Raw genomic sequence first — 23,609 nt, forward strand, 5'->3', positions numbered from 1 at the left:
CATCACAACACGCTGGGGTGCAGCAAGGCAACTGTCCATGAAGTTTCTTTTTTCTTGATGATCAGAGGCCCCACGTTGTCTCCAGTCTCTTCGTTGTGCTTTACTTGGGCCCGGTCACAGAATGGGAACTTTTTGGACCTCCCGCAGCGACAGTACACAGCCTTATCTCCTAGGTCCTCCCTGTCAAAAGCATGCATCACCTTTGGGTGGTCTTTCTGGATCTGGAGGTTCACCATAGCTTTGGTGCGATTCTCTTTAACGTAGAACTTTTTGTAAGCCAGGTAACGGAGAGCAGCTGTACCAGCAGCAAATGCGACGGCTGCAATCCACTCAACTCACACAGCGGAGTCTGAGCTGAAGCCCATGGCTCTGGCAGCGGGAAGGCCTTAGCAGGACCGCCCGGGCGAGCGCTATGGACCGCGGAGACCCCAGCAAGACGCGACCTCCAGCCCCACACACTGCCAGGTTGGTTGGTTTTTTGAAACAGGGTTTCTCTGTGTAGCCTTGGCTGTCCTGGGCCACACCCAGCTGAGCTTTTTGGATTTTGACTGTTTCCTTTGAGACATGAGCTGAGGAGGAAGGTCAGCTGGGTATTTTCTCTGCCTCTCTGAGGTAGTAGGCTTTCTTTTCACTCCAGCACCTGGCTCCTGAGTCTTCACTGGTAAAATCAAATGATTTGGGATTTTCATTTTTTAAACAACAACAGTAATAAAATCTTCTTTTGGATATTGCTTATGATTTCTCTCAAGTCCTTTCTGACATGTAACCATGTGTAGCAAGTATTCTGTCTCTCTGTTTTTTCCCTTTGTCTGTCTGTATGTCACAAGCAAGGTCATGACCAGTGTGCCTTAACTGACCGGCTCACCTGTGTATTTGCCCATAATGTTATACAAGTGGTTCCCAAATACAAGAATGAATCAGGAGCCAGGCGTTGGTGGCACACGCCTTTAATCCCAGCACTCAGGAGGCAGAGGAAGGTGGATCTCCGTGAATTCCAGGTCAGCCTAGTCTACAGAGTGAGTCCAGGACAGCCAAGGCTACACAGAGAAACCCTGTCTCAAAAACAACAAACAAAAGAGTGGCTCAGGGCTTGAGTCAACAGCACTGGCTTATTTCCTAGGTTTGGCAACCACACGCACCTATCATTAGGCATTACCTCACAGTCCTGTGCCAATCAAGCTACAGCCAAGCAAGAGGAATTCAGTAGTTGACACTCCAAGCCTTGAACTCCATCACCAGCATTACCTATGGTGACGGCCAGAAATGATGTGGCATTGCCAAAATACCACAGCATTTTTCCCTTCTTTGCCACGCATGCTGCCCCATTTTTCTGCAAGAAGATTAAAAATCTATATTTTTCTTTCTTTCTTTCTTTCTTTTTTCTTTTTTTTTTTTTTTTTTTTTTTTTTTTTTTTTTTTTTTTGGTTTTTTTTTTTTTTTTTGAGACAGGGTTTCTCTGTGTAGCCTTGGCTGTCCTGGACTCACTTTGTAGACCAGGCTGGCCTCGAACTTACAGCGATCCACCTGCCTCTGCCTCCTGAGTGCTGGGATTTAGGGCGAGGGCACCACCACGCCCGGCTAAGATTAAAAATCTAGAAAGAGGAGCTGGAGAGATGGCTCAGTGCTTTGGAGCATTTTTTTACGCTTGAAAAGGACCTGGGTTCAATTCCCACACGTGGTGACTCCCAACTGTCCTTCGCTCCAGCTCCAGAGGATCTAGTGTCATCTTCCACCCTCCACAGGCAGCCAACATGCATGTGATACACACACCTAATTCAGGCATTCCCATTAACATACAAGATATGATAGGACTCTTCCTGGTCGCACTTTGTGACCAGATAGAAAGCTCAGTGGACAAAAGCACTGGTATTGCAAGCCATCGAACTAAGCCCGATGCTCGGAACCCATGGGAAAAGATGCAGTGTCACTCCTCTGCCATCCCAGGCCTCCTGTCGTGAGGTGGGATACAGGGACAGGACAATGGGCCAGAGTCTCAAGGGCCTGCCAGCCCAGAGTATGCAGCATAGCAGCAAGAGAAACAAGAAAGACCCTGCCCTGCAACAAGGTCAAAGGTGAGCACTTCTTTTTTTTTTTTTTCGAGACAGGGTTTCTCTGTGTAGCCTTGGCTGTCCTGGATTCACTTTGTAGACCAGGCTGGCCTCGAACTCACAGCGATCCGCCTGCCTCTGCCTTCCGAGTGCTGGGATTAAAGGGGTGCGCCACCACGCCCCGCAGGTGAGCACTTCTTACTCCTGAAAGTTGTCCTCTGAGCCACACATACAAAGTGTACGTGTATAAACACAACGCCCATACGTAGCAAATCAATTTTACCTTATTTCTTCTTCCAACCTTGAGCCTGTGTCTGTGTTCTCTTTCTCTTCATTTCTTTCTTTCTTAAAAAAAAATGTATTTATTTATTGTATATGAGTGCTTTTTTTTTTTTTTTTTTTTTTATGAGTGCTTTATCTGCAGAAGAGGACCTCGGATCCCATTATAGATGGTTGTGAGCCACCATGCAGTTGCTGGGAATTGAACTCAGGACCTTTGGAAGAGCAGGCGGTGCTCTTAACCACTGAGCCATCTCTCCAGCCCCTCTCTTCATTTCTTTAACCCCTCTCATTTTTTGAGACAGGGACACATGTAGCCCAAGAGGGCCTCAAATTCTCTATGTGTCTGAGACCAGCCTTGAACTCCTCACTCACCTGCTTCAGTCTTTCAGATGCGGACATTACAGGCACGCAACATTCTGCCTGGCTCTCTTGCTCTCATTCATCACAAACCTTCTTAGAAGACTGTCTGTACTTGACAGGTTAAGCCCAGACCTTAACTCCACTCCGTATCTCTCTTCCAAGTCTGTTCAATGCTTGGTCTCTTTACCTCCACCAGTGAACAGTGAACTAGCCTGTCGGCTAAGTTTCAGCAAAGACAGGCCAACCAGAACTTCCACTTTTTTCTGACAAGTGGACCTGTGTGACAGAGTAGCAGGGCATCAGTGTCAGAGAAGAAAGTCAAGAGGCATCTAGTCTGTCGTTCTCAGTTCCTAGTTCCAAAGTCAATACACACAGGAGGCTGAGGCACATGCACAACACACACACACACACACACACACACACACACACACACACACACACACACACACACACCCCACAGAGTTAAAAAAGAAAATCGCTTACTTCTGGTTTGGGAGACATAGTTTTTAACAGACGAACACAGGTAAATACTCTATAGGAAATCTACCCAGCAATTTTTCTTACAGCCATATTTTCCAATTTTTCAAAACAGATTTTTTTTTCTGTTTATTCAAGACAGGATTTCTCTGCATAGCCTCTGCCTCCCCAGTACTGGGATTAAAAGCATGCACCATGGCCGGGCGTGGTGGCGCACGCCTTTAATCCCAGCACTCGGGAGGCAGAAGCAGGCAGATCGCTGTGAGTTCGAGGCCAACCTTGTCTACAAAGTGAGTCCAGGATGGCCAAGGCTACACAGAGAAACCCTGTCTCGAAAAACCAAAAAAATAAAAAATATATAAATAAATAAATAAATAAATAAAAGCATGCACCACCACCACTCAGCTGGGAATTACTTTTTTAAAGATTTATTTATTATGTATACAGTACTTTGCCTGCATGCCAGAAGAGGGCACCAGATCTCATTATAGATGGTTATGAGCCACCACGTGGTTGCTGAGAATTGAACTCAGGACCTCTGGAAGAGCACTCAGTGCTCTTAACCTCTTAAGTCATCTCTCCAGGCCCCAGGAACTAATTTTTATAATCCCTTGAAAATAGGAACATGTCAGCCAGGCCAGTTGGCAAACACCTTTAGTGCCAGTACTTAAGAGGCAGGGGGATCTCTGTGAGTTTGAGGTCAGCCTGGTCTGCAAAGACCAGGACAGCCAGGACTTGTTACACAGAGAAACCCTGTCTCAAAAAAGAAAGAAGAAAAAATAAGAAAAAAAAAAGAAAATGGGAACTTTAAATTTTTTATTTTATTGCTTTTTTGAGACAGGGTTTCTCTGTGTAGCCTTGGCTGTCCTAGACTTGCTTTATAGACCAGGCTGGCCTCGAACTGACAGTGATCCGCCTGCCTCTGCCTCCTGAGTGCTGGGATTAAAGGTGTGTGCCACCACACCCCGCATGAAAATGGGAACATTTTGACCCTGTTTTCTTTTATAGCTAAATGTGCTAATTCTGTCTCTTGCTCCAAAATTGTTGCACTCAGATTATACTTAAAATTTAACACTAGGAGCTGGGTATGCTGGCACAGTCCTATAATCCCAGCACTTGAAAGGCAGATGGATCTCTATAAGTTCCAGACCAGCCCGGTCTACAAAGCAAGTCCAGAATAGCCAGGGCTACACAGAGAAACTTTGTCTCGAAAAACCAAAATAAACAAATAAATAAAGTTTAATACTGAGGCTGGAGAGAGATGGCGCAGCAGTTAGGAGCACTGACTGCTCTTCCAAAGGACCAAGGTTCAATTCCCAACACCCACATGGTAGCCCACAACTGTCTGTAACTTCAAGATCTGACACCTTCACACAGACCAGACACACATGCAGGCAAAACACCAAATGCACATAAAATAAAAAATGATTAAATTGTGTTCTGCCTGTGGGATCAGTACAGCTTCAGTTATATGAGTAGAAGAAAATAAAGAGAGGTGAAAACATACTGGAGCGCAGCATGGTGTCCCCTCTGCCGCGCACGAGAGCGCAGGGCTCCACATAGCAACCGACAACGCCCAGTGCCCACTGTCTTCAGGGTCACAATCCCCATCTCTGTCATATCCATACTAAAATAGGAACTTGTCAATGATGAGAGAAATCTCTACCTCATTTCAGAAAAGAAAAAACGTTTCTGGTAACTTAAGAATTTCTTTACGCTTATTTATTTTGTGTATGTGTGAGTATGTGTAGGCGTGTGCATGCCACAGCATGTGGGTGGAGCTCAGATGAACTGCTTTGGGAGTTGGGGAGCTCTCCTTGCCACGCTGTGGGTTCTAAGAATTGGCAAGCACATTTACCCAGGAGCCATCCCATTGCCCTTTTCCTATAACTTTGTAAGTAATCATTCTTGGGTTTTTTTTTTTTTTTAATTTATTTATTTATTGTATATGAGTGCTTTATCTGCAGAAGAGGGCATCAGATCACATTATAGATGGTTGTGAGCCACCGTGTGGTTGCTGGGAATTGAACTCAGGACCTCTGGAAGAGCAGGCGGCGCTCTTAACCACTGAGCCATCTCTCCAGCCCCTCTTGGGTTTTTTTGTTTGTTTGTTTGTTCTTATTTTGCAGTGCTGAGACTCTGAACCAAGGCCTCCCATATGGTTGGCAACCGCTTGCTTTACTGTCTAGTCACATCCCCGGCTCAAGGAATTTTTATCAATATTTATTTAGTTTGGGTCACACATTGCCCAGACCATTTGTAAACTCCCTACTTAGTCTAGGATGACCTTGAACTTCTAACCTTCCAGTCTCCACCGCTAGGACCACAGATGTGTACCGCTCACTACGTTCATTAGTGAGGGTGTCTACTTCTTAACACAGTCTCACTTTGTAGCCATGGCTGGTCTGGAACTCACTATATAGCTGAGGATGACCTTAAATTCCTGATCCTCTTCCTCCTCTTCTTCCCAAATCCTGCATTATATTCTGATTAATGGTAATATTCTGAATCAATGATGCATCAGCCAATTTGGCTTTGCTCTCACCATGGTGTGCTATGACTGTCGATATCAAATGTAAGTTAAACATAAATTTAAATATTGTATTTCACTCTCTTTTATTACTTAGATTATGAAGCGTTTTCAGAAATTACTCACTGATCCTTCTCATAACAAATTATTGATTTCGGTGTGACCTAAAACATTTTCCTCTTTGGTGTCAGAATAAAATATGTTGAATTCATCATTCTTTTTATGGTTCTTCTTTCATATTCTAGGGACCTAATAATGATTCATGGTGCACCCCTACAAATAAATGCAGAATTTAATTCAACCTAAGCAATTGTGATAAAATAGCTTCCTGAGGCTGGTGATGTAGCTGACTCAGCAGAGTCCTTGCCTTGCTCACGATCCCCAGGCCAAAGACGCTTGGTAGTGTGTTGGACTCTGGAGTCCAATTCAGGAAGGGGGTCGCCGCGAGATACCACTCAAGTCACACAGGCTGGAGGTATATGTAAAATTTATTACTGACACATCAGAAGTCCCAATTGTCGATCTGTCAGGGCCCCTCGGCACTCGGGAGGTGAAGGACCCCGAGTAGCTGTTACAGGCTAGTTTTAAAGGCTAAAACCACAAAGCAGGTGGGGTTGCTTATCAGGTTAGACCATATGGACATTAGGACATCTGGCATTGGGAAGCTCTTTGTGGGGGCTTGGGTGTGGGTCTCCAGAGCGGTTACTGAAAGCCGTTGGGGACATCTGATATCCGGAAACTTACATGTAACTATTCTGGGAACTAGGGTGGAACTTTTGAAGTTAGCATTAACGAGAACTGGGAGAGGCGAGCAAGGCTGGACAAGCGAACAAGCATCTTGCATTTTACAATTTTACAGTTTCTCAGTGCAGGTCTGTAATTCTAAAACTCAAGAGGCAGAGGCAGGAGGATCAGAAGATCAAGGTCATCTCTGACTACAGCCAGTTCAAGAGCAGCCTGTGCTATGTGAGGCCTTGTCCCAGAAATGAACAAAATAGATAAATAAAAAGCAATGGCTGGAGAGATGGCTCAGTAGTTAAGAGCATGGGCTGCTCTTGCAGAGGATCAAAATTCCAGTACCCAACTCTGCTGGCTTGTAACTGCCTGTAACTATCGCTCCAGGGGACCTGACACCCTCTTCTGACCTCCATGAGCACTCACATGCACTTACACATGAGTAGGCTTGAGCTCATGTACACACACACACACACAGAGAGAGAGCTCATGTACACACACACACAGAGAGAGAGATGAAAATGAAAATTTTAAAAAGATTTATTTATTTATTTATTTCGTATAGCGTGCTCTGCCTGCATGTACACCTGCACGCCAGACGAGTGAAGGAGAGATAAACATGTCTTTTGTTTAGATCACAAGTAGGGGATGAGAAAAGGGCTTGTGAGAGAGCAGGTGATGTTTATCCCCTTAGAAGTTGAGCCACTGTGTGGGGGAGATTGGTTATTAACCAGCTGAAAAACATCCTTGAACAAATTCTGAGAGGAGGTATAAATGTAAGCCAAAAACAAGAAGCAGGGCCTTTAGAGACTTGGCATAGTTTTGGCTGCTCATCGCTACACTTTGAGACGCTCCTAGAGAGAACCGCTCAAGGGAAGACTTTGGGGCGCCAGGCTCTGGCTGAGGTTCTGGGTTCTGGTTGCTCCAGGTTCCAGCAGAAGAAATCCTGCTGATTATGCCTCGGAACTGATATCCTTATGGTTTCATTATTGTATTTAATCTCCTTTTCCTATTGTTTAGATTAGTCGGGTTATAAGTGAGGTACTCTTGGTTAATAAGTTCGTAATAAAATATATTTGATAAGAAAATTGAGCCAAAGCCGGGCGTGGTGGCGCACGCCTTTAATCCCAGCACTCGGGAGGCAGAGGCAGGCGGATCGCTGTGAGTTCGAGGCCAGCCTGGTCTACAAAGTGAGTCCGGGATGGCCAAGGCTACACAGAGAAACCCTGTCTCGAAAAAACCAAAAAAAAAAAAAAAAAGAAAGAAAAGAAAATTGAGCCTACAGAAGAGGGCATCAGATCACATTATAGATGGTCGTGAGCCACCATGTGGTTGCTGGGAATTGAACCCAGGTGTTGGTTCTGTTTTTTAACAGTTAAACTTTATTATACAACCCAACTACCTTACACAAGAAGGAAAAAAGGTTAAAGGGACAAAAGAGTGAACCTTCCGGTAGCCGTTCCGCGGGACGGGTCCTTAGGTGTCTCTCTGGCCTGCATGCTGGTCCGGCCTGTTCGCTGCTCCACATGTGCTCAAGCCCGGGCTGAACCTGTTGTTCTCGCCTCCTCACCTGCCTGAGTCACATGAGAAGGGCGGTCTCCTTCTCCCGTTGAGAGTCAATTAGAAAAACAGTAGCCCATTTGGGGTTCCCAGGTCTGCTTCCTGAATTCCAGGCCCAGGATGGCTCCACTCAGTCTGTCATGGGGTGCCCCAAGGGTAAAGCCCACCAAGTGACAAAGCTTAATCTTTCCCACACTCAGGACGTCTGGAAAAGCAGATGGTGCTCTTAACCTCTGAGCCATCTCTCCAGCCTCCACCTCTCTGCTTTTATCTGCAGACTCCCTTTTCCCTTTTGCAATCTGAAGTGTAGACGCTGAATGGTGAACATTTGTCTAGTTTACATGAGGTTTTGGATTTGATTTTCTATATATGCAGACTGTATAAACATACAGACACACACACACAAAGGAACTGTGAAGCCCACAGCATGGCTCACTGGGTAAAGGCACTTGACATGTAAGCTTGGCAACCTAAGTTCAGTTTCCAGAACGCACATAAAGGTGGAAGGAGAAAGACTTGACCTTGACCTCAACACACATACACACATACACACCTTACACATATACACCACATACACACACCAATAATGATGATGATGATGATGATAAATGCAAAAATTTTTTTGAGATAGGGTTTCTCTGTGTAGCCCTAGATGTCCTGGACTCGATTTGTAGACCAGGCTGGACTTGAACTCACAGCGATCCACCTTCCTCTGCCTCCCGAGTGCTGGGATTAAAGGCGTGTGCCACCACTCCTGGTGATAAAGGAAATGTATAAACTGCTTTGGGGGATGTAAATTGTGGGAAACAGGCTAGCAACCCCTCAACAAGTTAGACACAGTTACTATGTTACTCAGATTGAACTCCTTGGCAGAGATCCCACGTAACTGAAATCAGATAATGCGAGCAGAGCTTAATACGTGAATGCCCATTGCAGCAGCACTATTCACAATGGCTGAAATGTGGAAGTCATTAAAAGACTATCAACAGATGGCGGACCAGCCGTTTGTGACCTAGCTGTAAAATGGAGTATCACTCAGACGCGGAGGGGAACGAAGGTCTGATGCATGCTGCAGTGCAGACAAAGCCTGACGATGTTATCCTCGGAGGAAGAAAGCACACGTCTGTTATATGCTATAACTTATGTGAGGAAGCAGAACAGGCAGCAGGTTGAGGTTGGCAGGAGCTCCGTGGAGTCCTGTTGGGTATGCAGTTCCAGTTCCCACCTGTGGGAATGGAAAGTTCTTGAAGCCTCTCATGCTTATTCTCTCATGCTTATTCTCTCATGCTTACAGGAAGAGACGAGAAAGTTCTAGATCACCTTGGGTGACATAGGCAGATCCAGGCTGGCCTTAGCTACAGATGGAGACCCTTGCTCAAGAATAATAATTACAGTAGCTGTTGTTGCACTGGAGAAATGGCTTAGCGCTCAAGAGCAACAGAGTATTTGCTTTTTTGCAGAGAACCCGAGCTCGGTTTCCAGCACCACACTGGGTAGCTAGCTCATAGCTGCCTGTAATTTCAGCTCCAGGGGATCTGACATCCTCTTCCAGCCTTCACAGGTACACACACACATAGCAACACTCACGCAGACTCGTATACGTAAATATAAATAAATCTTTAAGTAACACACACACACACACACACACACACACACACACACACGGGGCAGGCGGGAGGGGCAGAGTGTAGGTGAGAAAAAAGATAGACGGCTTCACTGTGTAGCTCTGGCTGTCCTGGACTCACTTTGTAGACCAGGCTGGCCTCGAACTCACAGAGATCTGCCTGCCTCTGCCTCCAGAGTGCTGGGATTAAAGGCGTGCACCACCACCCACCGCCCAGCTGTTTAAATCTTCTTGAAGAAATAAAAAGGTTAATTTGTTTTTCAGTTCTGGACAAAAACTCAGAACTTCACACATGCTAGGCAAGTCTCCTACTGCCAGGCTGCTTCTCCGGCCCTTAAATGGTCAATTTTATGCTATGTAATTTTATCATCTCTCTTTTAAAGTTCACTTCTGGGGATGGGTACCGTCAAGAGCCAGAGAGTGACAGCTGTTGGCCAAAAGGGGAAGAAAGCTTCACCGTTTGTAAGGATGTTAACTCGTAAAGTCAGTGTGGAACATTTTGGCTGTTTTTCCACAGAATTACCACATGACCCTGGAATTCCACTTCCCAGCCAAAAAAAAAAAATTGGAGGAAGAATTCAAAAGAGGTTCAGAGCCCCTGCTCCCAGACAGGGTTTATCTGTGTAATAGCCCTGGCTGTCCTGGACTCACTTTGTAGACCACAGATATCTGCCTGCCTCTTTGCCCTAGTGCTGGGATTAAAGTTGTGAGCCAGCACGCCCAGCTTCAAATGAGATTTTTTTTTTTTATATACTGTTATATTTGTTTTTGAGTTGTATAGCACTCCACCAGGCTGGCCTGAAACTTACTTAGGTAGCCCAGGCTAGCCTTGATTATGGCATCTTTCTACCTCAGCCAATGGAGGACTGGATTGTAGGTGTGACAGTTTAAGACCTGTGCTCATAGCAGCGTTATTGACACTATGAGCCAGAGAGCAATGGAAGAAAGGACAGGCAAAGCGTGGCTCAGCAACACATGAAATGATAATAACTCAGCCTCAGGAGCTGGAGAGATGTCTCAGCAGCTAAGAGCACACACTAGGTCACGCACAGGACCCATGCCAGGCAGCTGACAGCAGCCTGTAACTCCAGGGGGATCCTGAGCCTCTAGCCTCCACCAGCAGCTGTACTTGATGCAAATACCCTTCCCCAAGCACACAGCATTTACAATAATAAAAACGAAATCATTTTAAAAAATAAAACAGAGCATATACTATTTTTCCAGAGGAGTAGAGTTCAGTGTTTGTTTTTATTTTCTATTGTTTGGGTTTTTCAAGACAGAGTTTATCAGCCAGGTGGTGGTGGCACATGCCTTTAGTCCCAGCACTTGGGAGACAGAGGCAGGCTGATCGCTGTGAGTTTGAGGCCAACCTGGTCTACAAAGCGAGTCCAGGATGGCCAAGGCTACCCACAGAAACCCTGTTTGAAAAACCAAAATACATAAATAAATAAATAAATAAAAACAGAGTTCCTCTTGTAGCTCTGACTGTCCTGGACTCACTTTGTGGATCAGGCTTGTCCTCAGGGTAGGGCCCACTCTCCCACTCCCCTGTCATCATGGCAGGGCCAGCTGTTATCATGGCAGGGCAGGCTCTCCTGCTCCGTCTTCTCAGGGCAGGAGTGGTGATATTCTTAAAGATGGATAACAAATGGTGGCTCAGTGGTCTGAGGAGTAAGTGTTTAATGGGGACAAAGCATCCTTGTGGGCTGAGGGAAGTGTTCTTCAGGCAGTGGTGGTGGCACATCAGTGGGAATAGCCTTTGTTTTGTTTGGTTATTATTTGCATGCTTGTGACAGGGTCAGCCTGGACTGACCTTGAATTCTGTACATTGACCTTGAGTCCTGCACTTCCTGCCTCCCAGTGCTGGGGATTACCTATGTCTCTCCGTACCTGACAGTTTGAGTGTTCTTTTATTTATTTTAAGACAAGGTCTCACTATGTAGCCCTGGCTGTCCTGGAATTCACTATGAAGACCAATCTGACCTCAAACTCACCAAGATCCACTCACCTCTGCCTCCTAAGTGCTGGGATTAAAGGTCTGCACCACTACACTCAGCAATATGAATGAGTTTTTGTTTGTTTGTTTTGGTTTTTCGAACCAGGGTTTCTCCGTGTAGCCTTGGCCATCCTGGACTCACTTTGTAGACCAGGCTGGCCTCGAACTCACAGCGATCCGACTGCCTCTGCCTCCCGAGTGCTAGGATTAAAGGTGTGCACCACCACGCCCGGCCTGTTTGTTTGTTTTTACTGAGACAGGGTTTCTCTATATAGCCTTGGCTGTCTGGACTCACGCTGTAGATCAGGCTGGTCTCGAACTCATAGCGATCTGCCCGCTGTTGCCTCCCTGAGTGCTGGGATTACAAGGGTGTACCACCACATCCAGCTAGTATGAATGTTCTTAATGCTGCCCATTTGTATTGTTTAAAATGACCAACATGAGCTAGGCATGTTAACACACACCTTTAATCCCAGCACTCAGGAGGCAGAGACAGGCCTATCATATGAGTTGGAGGCCAGCCTGGTCTACCAAGCAAGCAGGACAGCCAAGGCTATGCAGAGAAACCCTGTCTCGAAAAAAACCAAATTAAAAAAAAAAAAAAAAAAAGAGGACCAATATGTTCAATCATTTGTTGTTTTTGCTGTCTACAATGCTGGCCTGAACGCAGGGCCTCTGCATGTTAGTCTATGTGCTGCCATGGCGACAGTACTCTGTCTTTTTTTGTTTTTGCTTTCAAGACAAGGTTTCTCTGTGTAATCTTGGCTGTCCTAGACTCCCTTTGTAAACCAGGCTGGCCTCGAACTCACAGCAACCCACCTGCCTCTGCCTCCCGAGTGCTGGGATTACAGGCCTGTGCCCCTGCGCCTGACCGGCCAGTACTCCATCTTTACTCCACCCTATGAGTAGATTTTTGCACTTACTTGTTTATTACTTCTGTGGATGTGTTAACACAGGTGTGGAGATCAGAGACAACCTTCAAGACTGTTCGCTCCTTCTACCCTGTGGATTCTAGAAATCACACTGACATTGTCAGCCTTTTGACAAATGCCTTTGTATGCTGAGCCATCTCTCTGACCCTGATGTATGTATTTTTTTACTACAATTTAACAAAAAAATCAAATTGGAGGGGGGAGGGGCAGCTGGAGAGATAGCTCAGGGGTTAAGGGTACTGACTGCTCTTTCAGAGGAGGACCCGGGTTCAAATCCCGGGACCCACATGGCCACTCACAACTCTCTGTGATCTCCAGGATCTAACATTTTCACATAGACATTCATACAGGCAAAACACCAGTGCACATAAAATAAAAGTAAATAAATTTTAAAAAAAGAAAGAAAGAAAGAGAAAAACTGGGCATTATGGTCCATGTCTTTAATACCAGCACAAGGGAGGCAGAGGCAGGTGAATGTCTTATCAGTTTGAGGCCAGCCTGGTCTACATAGTGAGTTCCAGGCTAGCCAGAGTTACAATGTGAGACCTTGTCTCCAAACTCCACGCCCAAAAACGTGTGTGTGTGTGTGTGTGTGTGTGTGTTTTAAACTGAAACTAATTTTTTTATTGTTTTTGTTTGCTTGTTTTTATTTATCGTTTTTATTAGACAAGGTCTCTCTGTTTCCCTACTGGGCTGGAATAAATAAACAAAAATTAGCTACAACCAAGTGTCCTATTTGCTTCCCCTCTGGTGTCCCTGTGGAGAATTGCAGGTCACCTCTCAGATTTCCCATTGTTCTCCGGCTCCACGGCTCTCCAGCCCCTTTGGAGTCCAGGCTGGAATTCTTGATCCTCCCTGGAAAGCATGGTCGATTCAGATAAACTTGCAGAAGCAACGCTGCGAGAGAAGCTTCCTCTTTTCTTCCCTAAAATCGGCCTTTGCCCCGACAGCCCAGCCATCGCTCTGGGGAGTGACCAAGCCTCCTCGCTGCCCCCCCCCCCCCCCCCGCAGCCCCTCACCCGGACACGTGGCAGCCTTTCTCAGCTCTGCACACCAAAGTCCAGCAGCCTCCCCCTGGTGGCCGCTTCGGGTTCAAACTCACTGTGGCCATTCGTTCCAGTCTGAGCTCTATCCGCTCCGACAGCTGGCGCCAGCCTGCAGAGAAGGAAGTCGCATTTGCTACTTGGTGCGGCTTTCTCAGAGGCTTTGCCTCCATGGAAGGCCTTCCTTGGCTCCTAAAAGTATTCGGATGTTTCCAGCACAAACTGTGGAGCTTTGACCTCAGACACTTGAGTCCTATGGTCCTAGTCTGCAGTTTCCCTAGGTCTTTACTGGGACCCACTGAGGCAGGATAGAGACTCGGGAAAAATCATCCTGATTCCTGATGTGGGAGATAAAAGAAGTCCCGAGTTGAAGCCACAGGTTTTAGAGTTTCAACAATTAGCATTTGCTGTGAAGGTGGTCAACATAATGTTTCTGTATGTATGTGTGTGTGTGTGTGTGTGTGTGTGTACACACGTGTACTTTTGTTTTGTTTTGTTTTGTTTTTTGAGACAGAGACAGGGTTTCTCTGTGTAGCCTTGGCTGTCCTGGACTCTCTTTTGTAGACCAGGCTAGCCTTGAACTCACAGAGATCTGCCTACCTCTGCCTCCCAAAGGCTGGGATTAGAGGTGTGCGCCACCACAACCGGCTCATCACACCTTTTTATTGTGACCTTCCTCTTAGGTTGGGGACCAGTCTGACTGATGCGCGCGTGCGTGCGTGCGTGCGTGCGTGTGCATGACATATGCCATAAAGCACACACGGACTGAATCCACATTGTCAGACTTGAGGGCAAAGGCCTTTGCCCACTGAGCGATCTTGCCAGCCCCAATTTTTATTCATGTGGATGAGAATTCTGCTTGCATGTACATCTATGTGCTCCATGCATGCCTGGTACCCACAGAGGTTAGAAAAGGGTGTAGGGTCCCCTAGAACTGGGGTTATAGATGGTTTTGGCTGCCATGTGTGTACTGGGAATTGAATCTGGGACCTTTGGAAGAGCAGCCGGTGCCCTTAGCCATCTCTCTGGCCACCCAAACTCTTGACTTTTAAGGTTTGTCATTCAAGGTTTTTGGCGACCCCCCTCCCCCCCGCCATTCCAGTTGCTTCTCTCGTTACCCATGTACTCCGTGTGCTCAGTTAGCTGTGCAGGCCTTCGAACATGACCCCGAGCTACATGGAGAAGTGCAAGCCAGATGCCAGGCATGGTGGCGCACACCTGTAATCCCAGCACTTGGGAGGCAGAGGCAGGCGGATCGCTGTGAGTTCGAGGCCAACCTGGTTTACAAAGTGAGTCTAGGAAACCAAGGCTACACAAAGAAACCCTGTCCTGGGGCGAGGGAGGGCAAGCCAGAGGCAAAGTGGCACGCAGCACACCAGTACTATCAGCACTTGGGAGGCTGAGGTAGAGAGACTACAAATTCGAGGCCAGCATCCACTGCCTGAGACCCTAAGTAAAAACAAACAAACAGACAAATCCCTGGCCTTTCAGCTCAAGTGCTTCCTGTTAGCCCAAGCCTAAAGCCCACCTCTGCTACCCCATATCCTGCCAGAAGCTTCTCACTAGCTCTGGAGGCAGCAATTAGGTCTTGTTTCCTGATGGGTGGTTTGCACACGGGAACAGGCTTTCAGACATTCCTTAAAACAATGGGTTTAGCACGTGCCTTAATCCCTGCACTGAGGAGGTAAAGGCAGAGGCAGGCCAATTTCTGTGAGTTCACAGCCAACCTGGTCTACATAGTGAGTTCCAAGGCAGCCAGGGCTACACAGCAAGACCCTGTCTCAAATAAGAAATAAGTCATGGGGGCTGGAGAGATGGCTCAGTGGTTAAGAGCACTACCTGCTCTTCCAAAAGACCCAGGTTCAACTCCCAGCACCCACATAGCAGCTCACAACTGTCTGTAACTCCAAGACCTGACACTTTCACACTAATGCACAGAGATTAAAATTAAATAAAATATTTTTTTTAAATAGAGTATACTTAGCACAATTTAAAAAAAAAAGAAAGAAGTCATGTTAAATTTAGAAAGAAAAAAAATCAATGTCACTTGGACAGTTTTATTGAGGCTGAAATTGTCTTGCAATCAAATAATTTCTAGTACAGGCTGTGTGACATCTTTCTAATTACAAGACCCTTCATCAAACCAAGACAAACACCTGCTCCTTCCACAGACTAATTCAGCATTGAGCGGTGGCCTCAGGTAGGCTCTGTTGCTAGGCGCGGATCAGGCCCTCTGGAACGTCTGTTTGCACACCTGGCCTTCACAGAACATTTCCTGGATAGAAAGGGAGGAAAGAAGAAAGAAAAAAAAAATGTTGATGCGCATTCCCAAGATGTCTGATGGCCTCCAAATGTGTGTGTGTGGATTTGGTCTCCTGACACCAAATGTAAGGTCTTCTCCACCCTGACTTCTCCCACTCTGAGACCAAGTGAGTGTCCAACAATTTAATCCTTATAGTGTAAACCCACAAAGATACACACACACACACACACACACACACACACACACACACATATATATATATATAAAATATAATGTATGTGTGTATGTAGAGAGACAGGGGTGGGAGGTGGGCAGGGGGCTGGGGGCGATTCTATTCCCCTGACTGTCCTGGAATTCACTATGAAAAACAAGGCTGGTCTCAAACTCACAAAGATCTGCCTGCTTCTGCCTCCCGGGTGCTAGGCTTGAAGGTGTGTGCCACCATACCCAGCCCTAGTTTTATACTTTCTTTTGTTTTATTTTATTTGAGACAGGGTTTCTCTATGCTATCTTGACTGTCCTGGACTCGCTTTGTAGACCAATCTGGCTTCGAGCTCACTGTGATCCGCCTGCCCCTGCCTCTGGAGTGCTGGGATTAAAGGTGTGTGCCACCACGCCCGGCTGTTTTATACTTCTTCTTCTTTTTTTTTTTTTTTCCTGTTTTATACTTCCTAAGAGCAGAATTTTATACCTTCTAGATTGTACGTTAGAACTATTGCCTAGTTTCGGCTGTAACGTGCAGTCATGAAGCTCTGGCTGTGAAACAAACCAGTGTCCCTCTGTGAAGAAATAAGGACCCGAAGGAGCAAGAGGCAGTGAGCAGCGCCTCTGGCCGCTTGAGGTAGCAAGACGCAGACGCACCATGGGCTTGATAGCAGAGACCGCCTGGTCTCACGTACTCAAAGCTCATCTCCACTTTGTTCTGTGGCTGAAGATGACCTTGAACTTCTACTCCTCCTGCTTCTACCTCCCAAGTGCTCCGTTTACAGATGTGGTCTCACATCTGTGAGGGCCCCGAGCCCCTGAAACAGCATTCTTAGACACTTAAACCAAGGGTAATGCTTCATTAGATGCCAGTCCATCAGCCAGATGGAAAAAATAAAATAAAAACAAAACACAAACCAGGCGTGGTGGCACATGCTTTTAATTCCAGCACCCGGGAGTCAGAGACAGGTGGATCGTTGTGAGTTTGAGGCCAGCCTGGTCTACAAAGAGAGTCCAGAACAGCCAAGGCTACACAGAGGAACCTTGTCTTGAAAAACCAAACCAAACCAAAAAACCCCAAAGTAATAAAGTAAAAAATAAATAAATAAATAAAAAATACATGGTGACTTCAGCAGAAAACCTATCTAGAAAGCTATACAGTATATATATATATATATACCAGGCTGGCCTCGAACTCACAGAGATCTGCCTGCCTCTGCCTCCCGAGTGCTGGGATTAAAGGCATGAGCCACCACACCCGGCCACAATGTTCTTTTTTTAAGGTTTATTTTTATTTTTTAGTTACGTATATTTGTGTGTCTGTGGGTGGGGGGAGGGTATGTGTATATGAGTGCTGTTACCTTCAGAGGCCAGAAGAGGGCGTTGGATCTCCTAGACCTGAAGTTAGAGGAATGTTGAGCCACCTAACAGTGCTAGAAATCAAACTCAGGTCTTCTGCAGAAGCAATACCTGATCATCTGCTCTTCCACTAAGCTATCTTTAGGCCCTAGGAAATGCTCTCTAAAAAATATTACATATTTTCTTATTTTTAATGTGTGTGGGTGTTTTTGTCTGCATTTATGTCTGTGCACATATGCTTGCAGAGCCACAGGAGGCCAGAAGAGGGCACTAGATCCTCTGAGGTTTGAGGTACAGACAATTGCGCACGTTGAGAATTGAACCTGCAAACTGTGGTCTTAACCATGGAGCTATGGCTCCAATCCCGGAAAATGTTCTTGGGTTGAATAAAAAGGCAGAATATCCTGAAGGCAATTTACAAAAGCAAATAAAATTGATTGAGAAGGGTAGGGTGACTGGCAATTGTTGCTGTTAGTTTAATGCTATGGCCTAATAAATGTTTATTATTAAGCTTGTTATTATTACAGTGGTAATATTTACCCGTTTTCACAATCAATAAAGACACAAATGTGTAATATATTTTAGAATAGTCCTAATTCACCTGGGGCACGGCAGACATTACCTCCTCCTCCCTTCTCCCTGTCTCCGCCCCCCCTGCCCTCCCCCAGGTCCTTCCTTCTCTCTCAAAACCCCATGAACCTCGGCCACACCTATCCCATTCTGCCCTGCCTAGGTTTAGGCCTTTTAATCAGCCAATCAGGAGTAATTTCTTAGGCAAGGTTAAACAGCAATACTTAGGTTAAGTGACTAAGAATCTGAGGATGGGAGAAGAAATTAAATACAAAGCACCAGACCATACTCCAACAGGCAATAGACATTTTTGTTTTGTTTTGTTGGTTATTTTGAGACAAGGTTTCTCTGTGTAGCCTTGGCTGTCCCGGACTCACTCTGTAGACCTAGGCTGGCCTGGAATTCACAGCGATCAGATCAGCCTGCCTCTGCCTCCCCAAGTGCTGGGATTAAAGGCTTTTGCGCCACCGCTGCCTGACTGGCAATGGGCTTGTTTTTTTTTTTTTTTTTTTTTTTTTTTTTTTTTTTTTTTTTAAAACATTGCTATTATCTCTTAAAAAAAAAAAAAAAAAAGAATAGAGGACACTTCTCTGGGACTCAGATCAGTGCATTGTTCAACCCTCAACAGAGAAGCTTCTTCCTCTTGCAGTAGATGGTAATTGACACAGAGGCCCCAGATCAGACAATGGGCGACAGTGAGCACTTGGAGCGCTCAGCACAGTCCTGAATGGGATGCCTGAAAACATCCTTCGGAGAACTATTCAGAAGGGCAGAAAGATTGAAAGAGCCAGCGGTGGGGAGTGACTCCAAGGAAACAGCATCTCCCAGACACAACAGGGCTGATGCACACATGCCCTCACAGAGACTGCAGTAGCGTGTGCGCGCACACACACACACACACACACACACACACACACGCACAAGACCTCCATGAATTCAAGGCAGACAAGTTCCAGCATGCCGAAAAGAATGGTGCGAGGTCCCACCCCTGCCCTTCTGGGAGAGAAGAAATCATTTTCCTCAGCACTGGGTAGGTCAGCTGCATTCCCAGACATACCTCATGTACAGGAGGAGTGGCCCAATGTGAAATGACTTCATGTTTTTATTGTTGCTATGGTCTGTTGCTTGCTTGTTTGCTTGCTCTTTATTTACTGGGGAGTGGGGGTGTCATTTTGATTTCAGAGAAGGAATATGAAGTCAGGTAGGTAGGGATATAGGGATAGTCTGGGAGGATTTGGGGTAGGGGAAAGAATGTGATCAAAATATACTATTTGGTTTTTCGAGACAGGGTTTCTCTGTGTCAGCCTAGAATTGCTCTTTACACAAGGCTGGCCTGGAACTCACAGAGATCTGCTTGCCTCTGCCTCCCCAGTGCTGGGATTACAGGTGTGCACCACTATGCCTGGCTTCTGACATTGTCTGTTTGTTTTGTTTTTTGAGACAGGGTTTCTCTGTGTAACAGCCCTGGCTGTCCTGGACTTGCTTTGTAGACCAAGCTGACCTCGAACTCACAGCGATCCACCTGCCTCTGCCTCCCAAGTGCTGGGATTAAAGGCGTGTGCCACCATGGCCTGGCCCTGATAATTTTTTATTTTAAAAGATTTATTTATTATTTATACAGTATTCTGCCCACACGTGTGCCTGCCCACCACAAGAAGGCACCAGATCTCATTACAGGTGGTTGTAAGCCACCATGTGGGAGCTGGGAATTGGACTGGGGACCTTTGGAAGAACAGCCAGTGCTCTTAACCTCTGAGTCATCTCTCCAGCCCCGCCCTGACTATTTTTTAAGTAGTGAAAAAATGTAATTAACAATAAGAGCAAGGGGCTAAAGATATGACTCAGCAGTTGAGAGCACTTGATGCTCTTGCAGAGGACCAGGGTGCAGTTCCCCACACCCATACTGGGCAACCCATAACCACCTGTAACTCCATTTCCAAGGGAATCCAATGTCCCCTTTTGATCTCTGCGAGCACTTCACCCATGTTGTGCACATACATACACGCATGTACACATGAATAAAAATAAATGAGCCCGGCGTGGTGGCGCACGCCTTTAATCCCAGCACTCGGGATTTGATGTCTCCTGCTACCCCAAACAATGTTTTTAGCGGAACAAAACGTGATGGGTACCAGGTGGAGCTGGTCCCCTTCAATCCAGTGGCTCCAACCTCTGTTCTTCTTCTCGCCTTTCTGTACACAAGTGAGCTTGTCATTCTCCCAGGTAACCAAGCTCTGCAGGAAGGAAGAAAGAAAGGATGCTTTTCCAGCCAGGGTCCTTAAATATTACCCGATAGATTGTATGCAGTGTTAACTTTGTGAAATGAACAGCCAATGTTACATTTTTAAAAATTTTTAAATTTTATGTGTGCGTGTTTTGCCTACATGTATGTTGTGCACGGTGTGCATGCCTGGTGCTCACACAAGTCATAAGAGTGTGTTCTGGAGCCGGGCGTGGTGGCGCACGCCTTTAATCCCAGCACTCGGGAGGCAGAGGCAGGTGGATCGCTGTGAGTTCGAGGCCAGCCTGGTCTACAAAGTGAGTCCAGGATGGCCAAGGCTACACAGAGAAACCCTGTCTCGAAAAACCAAAAAAAAAAAAATCCAAAAACAAACAAACAAAAAAAAGAGTGTGTTCTGGAACTGCAGGTGCTTGGGAGGAGCCATGTGAGTGCTGGGAATTGAGCCCCTCATCCTCTATGAGAGCAGTAAGTGCTCAGTGCTCGTAAGTGATGTGCCTCCTCTCCAGCCCCAAGCCTAGACTCTTCTCTTCTCTTCTACAGTGCTAGGAATCTTATCCAGGCCTTGTGGACCCTGAGCGAGAGCCCTACCACTCAGCCAGACCCTGACCCCTTACCGTGCACTTCCTGTTATCCAGGCCTTTGTTATCTTCCTCAAATTCTTCTCCAACACTGAATTTAACAAGATAGTTCCTTAGGCTGCTGTTGGTGTGGATGGTAAAGGAGTCCCCGTTTTGTTCTATCACTTTCTGTGGCTTCAGCAACTTGGCGATCTTACGAGTTGCAAAGTCAATACCTGAAAAGTTATTGTTCATATTATCTTTTTGGCTTTGGTTTTTTCGAGACAGGGTTTCTCTGTGTATCTTTTTTTTTTTTTTTTTTTTTTTTTTTTTAAAGAGATTTATATATTTATTATGTTTGCAGTGTTCTGCCTGCATGTCTGCTTGCAGACCAGAAGAGGGCGCCAGATCTCATTACAGGTGGTTGTGAGCCACCGCGTGGTTGCTGGGAATTGAACCCAGGACCTTTGGAAGAGCAGGCAGTGCTCTTAACCTCTGAGCCATCTCTCTGACCTTTCTCTGTGTGTCCTTGACTGTCCTAGACTCGAACTCACAGTGATCTGCCTGCCTCTGCCTCCCAAGTGCTGGGATTAAAGGCCAACACCACCATGCCCAGCTTCCATTTTATCTTTTTACTTTAATTTTTTACATTAACTTAATTTATGTGTGGGCACATATGTGTAAGTCAGAGGACAGCTTGTTTTAAAAACAGGATCTTATAGAAGCCATGCTGTCTTTGAACTTGTTCTATCAGTGAAGCTAACATTAAACTTCTGATGCTCTTGCTTCCACCTCCAAGTATTTGATTACAAGTGTGTTCCACCATGCTTGACTCGAGAATTTTGACAATTTTTATTTAATTATTTAATATGTATGTGTAAGTACCTGCATGCACGTCTATGTACCATGTGTCTTCAGTGCCCACAGAAGAGGGCATCAGATTCCCTGTAATAGGGCTTTCAAATGCTTGTGAGCTGCCATGCAGGAACCAGACGGGTTCTCAGGAAGAGCAGCTGGTGAGCACTCCAGCCCCTAGAGGACTTTTTCAAATTTGCTTTTACTGTTGTGTGTGTGCGTGTGTGTGTGTGTGTGTGTGTGTGTGTGTGTGTGTGTGTGTGTTGGAATTCATTCTATTTGCTTGAAGGTAAAAGGGAAGAGTTTGTTAAAAAAAAAAAAAAAAAAAAAAAAAGCAAGTGTATGGACGTATAGTAGTTTAGCCTGTAATCCCTACACGTGGGAGGCTGAGACAGTAGTATTTATTAGAGGCTGAGACCAGTGAGGTCCAGGCCAGCTTGACCTGTAAAACCTTATCTCAGCCAGGCGTGGTGGCGCATGCCTTTAATCCCAGCACTTGGGAGGCAGAGGCAAGTGGATCGCTGTGAGTTCGAGGCCAGCCTGGTCTACAAAGCGAGTCCAGGACAGCCAAGGATACACAGAGAGACTCTGTCTCTCGAAACCAAAAACAAACAAACAAACAAACGACAACAAAAAACTCTTATCTCAAAACATACACACAAATCCCAATAAACCAAATGAATCCCAGCAGAAGCCCTGGCAATCATTAAGAGGACTCTACAAGCAATAATAGGTGCTAAAATCGGCCAAATCGCTAGAATCAGAGCAGCGCCATGCGGTACAGAGGGACCTTTGGGAGGCAGGGACAGTGATTAGATCCCCTCTCGTCCACCCATGCACCTCATTGGTGGCCTCAGAACTCAGGGTCTAGAGCCCAACTCTCCCACCGCATGTAAGGGCAGACCCTGCTGACTCTGTCTGCCAGGCTGGGGAATTGAATTCCTGCGCAGATTTTAACAGCCTGGTTCAGAGTCCTGGCCCGACTCTGCCCAGGGGTTACAGCTGATCCCTATGGTCCCCATGCAGAGTTGGGTAGACAGGAATACAAGCACAGTGAGGGATGCAGAGGGATGCAGAGTGGTACAGAGGGAGGGACAGGGTCGGGGTGGGCAGAGACGACTTGGCGGCAGACAAGGGAGACAGAGGAAAGAGGATGGATAGAGGGGCCAAAGACAGACGGGTGCAGGGACTCAGGGACAAAGGCAGGGAGTGACCAGCCGAGTACATAACCCACAGGAGACAGAAGGACCTGAAACAAGCAGACAAGACAGGCTGCCTGCACTCAACCCCAAGACCCGAGGCTAGAACCTGGCTCTCTTTCGTGGTCCCCTTTGCTGCACAACCCGACCGGTCTTACCCAAGGCCAGCATGTAGCCCTCGAAGTTGTCGCTGCTGAGAAGGTTCCAGGTGCCGCTCAGGTCTGCTGGCATGGTCAGTGGGGGTCGGCAGCCAAAGCCTGAAAGTCACAGGCAGTGCAGGCCTATATTGTCAATGTGGCAGGGGCGGGGACAGGATGGGGCCCAAGGGGACAGCAGGTGGAGACAGCTAAGCTGGGGGTGGGGAGCCTTGGAAGCACCCTGCAGGAAGCATCCCTCCTAGCTTCCTTTCCCACGTGCTCCTGGCTCCATCCCTACTCCTGCCCTACCCTACTTTGGCAAGCCCTGTTTCCCTTGAGACTCTCTGTCCTGTCGTTTAACTCCAAAGGCCTCTGAGCCCAAAGTATGTCACAGGTCACCCTATATTTCCCTGCCCCAATGGTAGTGGTTAAAGGAATGTTTTTGTTTTTGTTTTGTTTTGTTTTTAGACTCATGGCATAAAATACTGTGTCAGCCACAAATAACAGTATGTGCATAAAGCCCAAGGCAACACACAGACATCCCAATAGGAACTCCTTTCTTTTACCCTGCTCAGGTTTAGATAAATATTCATTTTATGGGTTGGAGAGATGGCTCAGAGGTTATGAGCACTGGCT

General features: G+C 46.4%; 1 protein-coding gene and 1 pseudogene across 1 annotated transcript; both read right to left on the reverse strand.

Annotated features, from left to right (window-relative positions):
• LOC127212052 (CDGSH iron-sulfur domain-containing protein 1-like) lies at positions 1 to 365 on the reverse strand (annotated as a pseudogene).
• A 15,268-nt stretch (positions 366 to 15,633) lies between these two features.
• On the reverse strand, positions 15,634 to 23,150 carry Rbp7 (retinol binding protein 7). Its single transcript, XM_051172186.1, has 4 exons — positions 22,995 to 23,150; positions 20,840 to 21,018; positions 20,116 to 20,217; positions 15,634 to 15,862 (listed from the first exon to the last, which is right to left on the reverse strand). The coding sequence occupies exons 1-4, from the start codon at positions 23,065 to 23,067 to the stop codon at positions 15,812 to 15,814; spliced, it is 405 nt and encodes a 134-aa protein (XP_051028143.1). The 5' UTR covers positions 23,068 to 23,150; the 3' UTR covers positions 15,634 to 15,811.
• Between the last annotated feature and the right edge of the window lie 459 nt (positions 23,151 to 23,609).

Source organism: Acomys russatus, chromosome 29, assembly GCF_903995435.1.
Source record: "Acomys russatus chromosome 29, mAcoRus1.1, whole genome shotgun sequence".
NCBI lineage: Eukaryota > Metazoa > Chordata > Mammalia > Rodentia > Muridae > Acomys > Acomys russatus.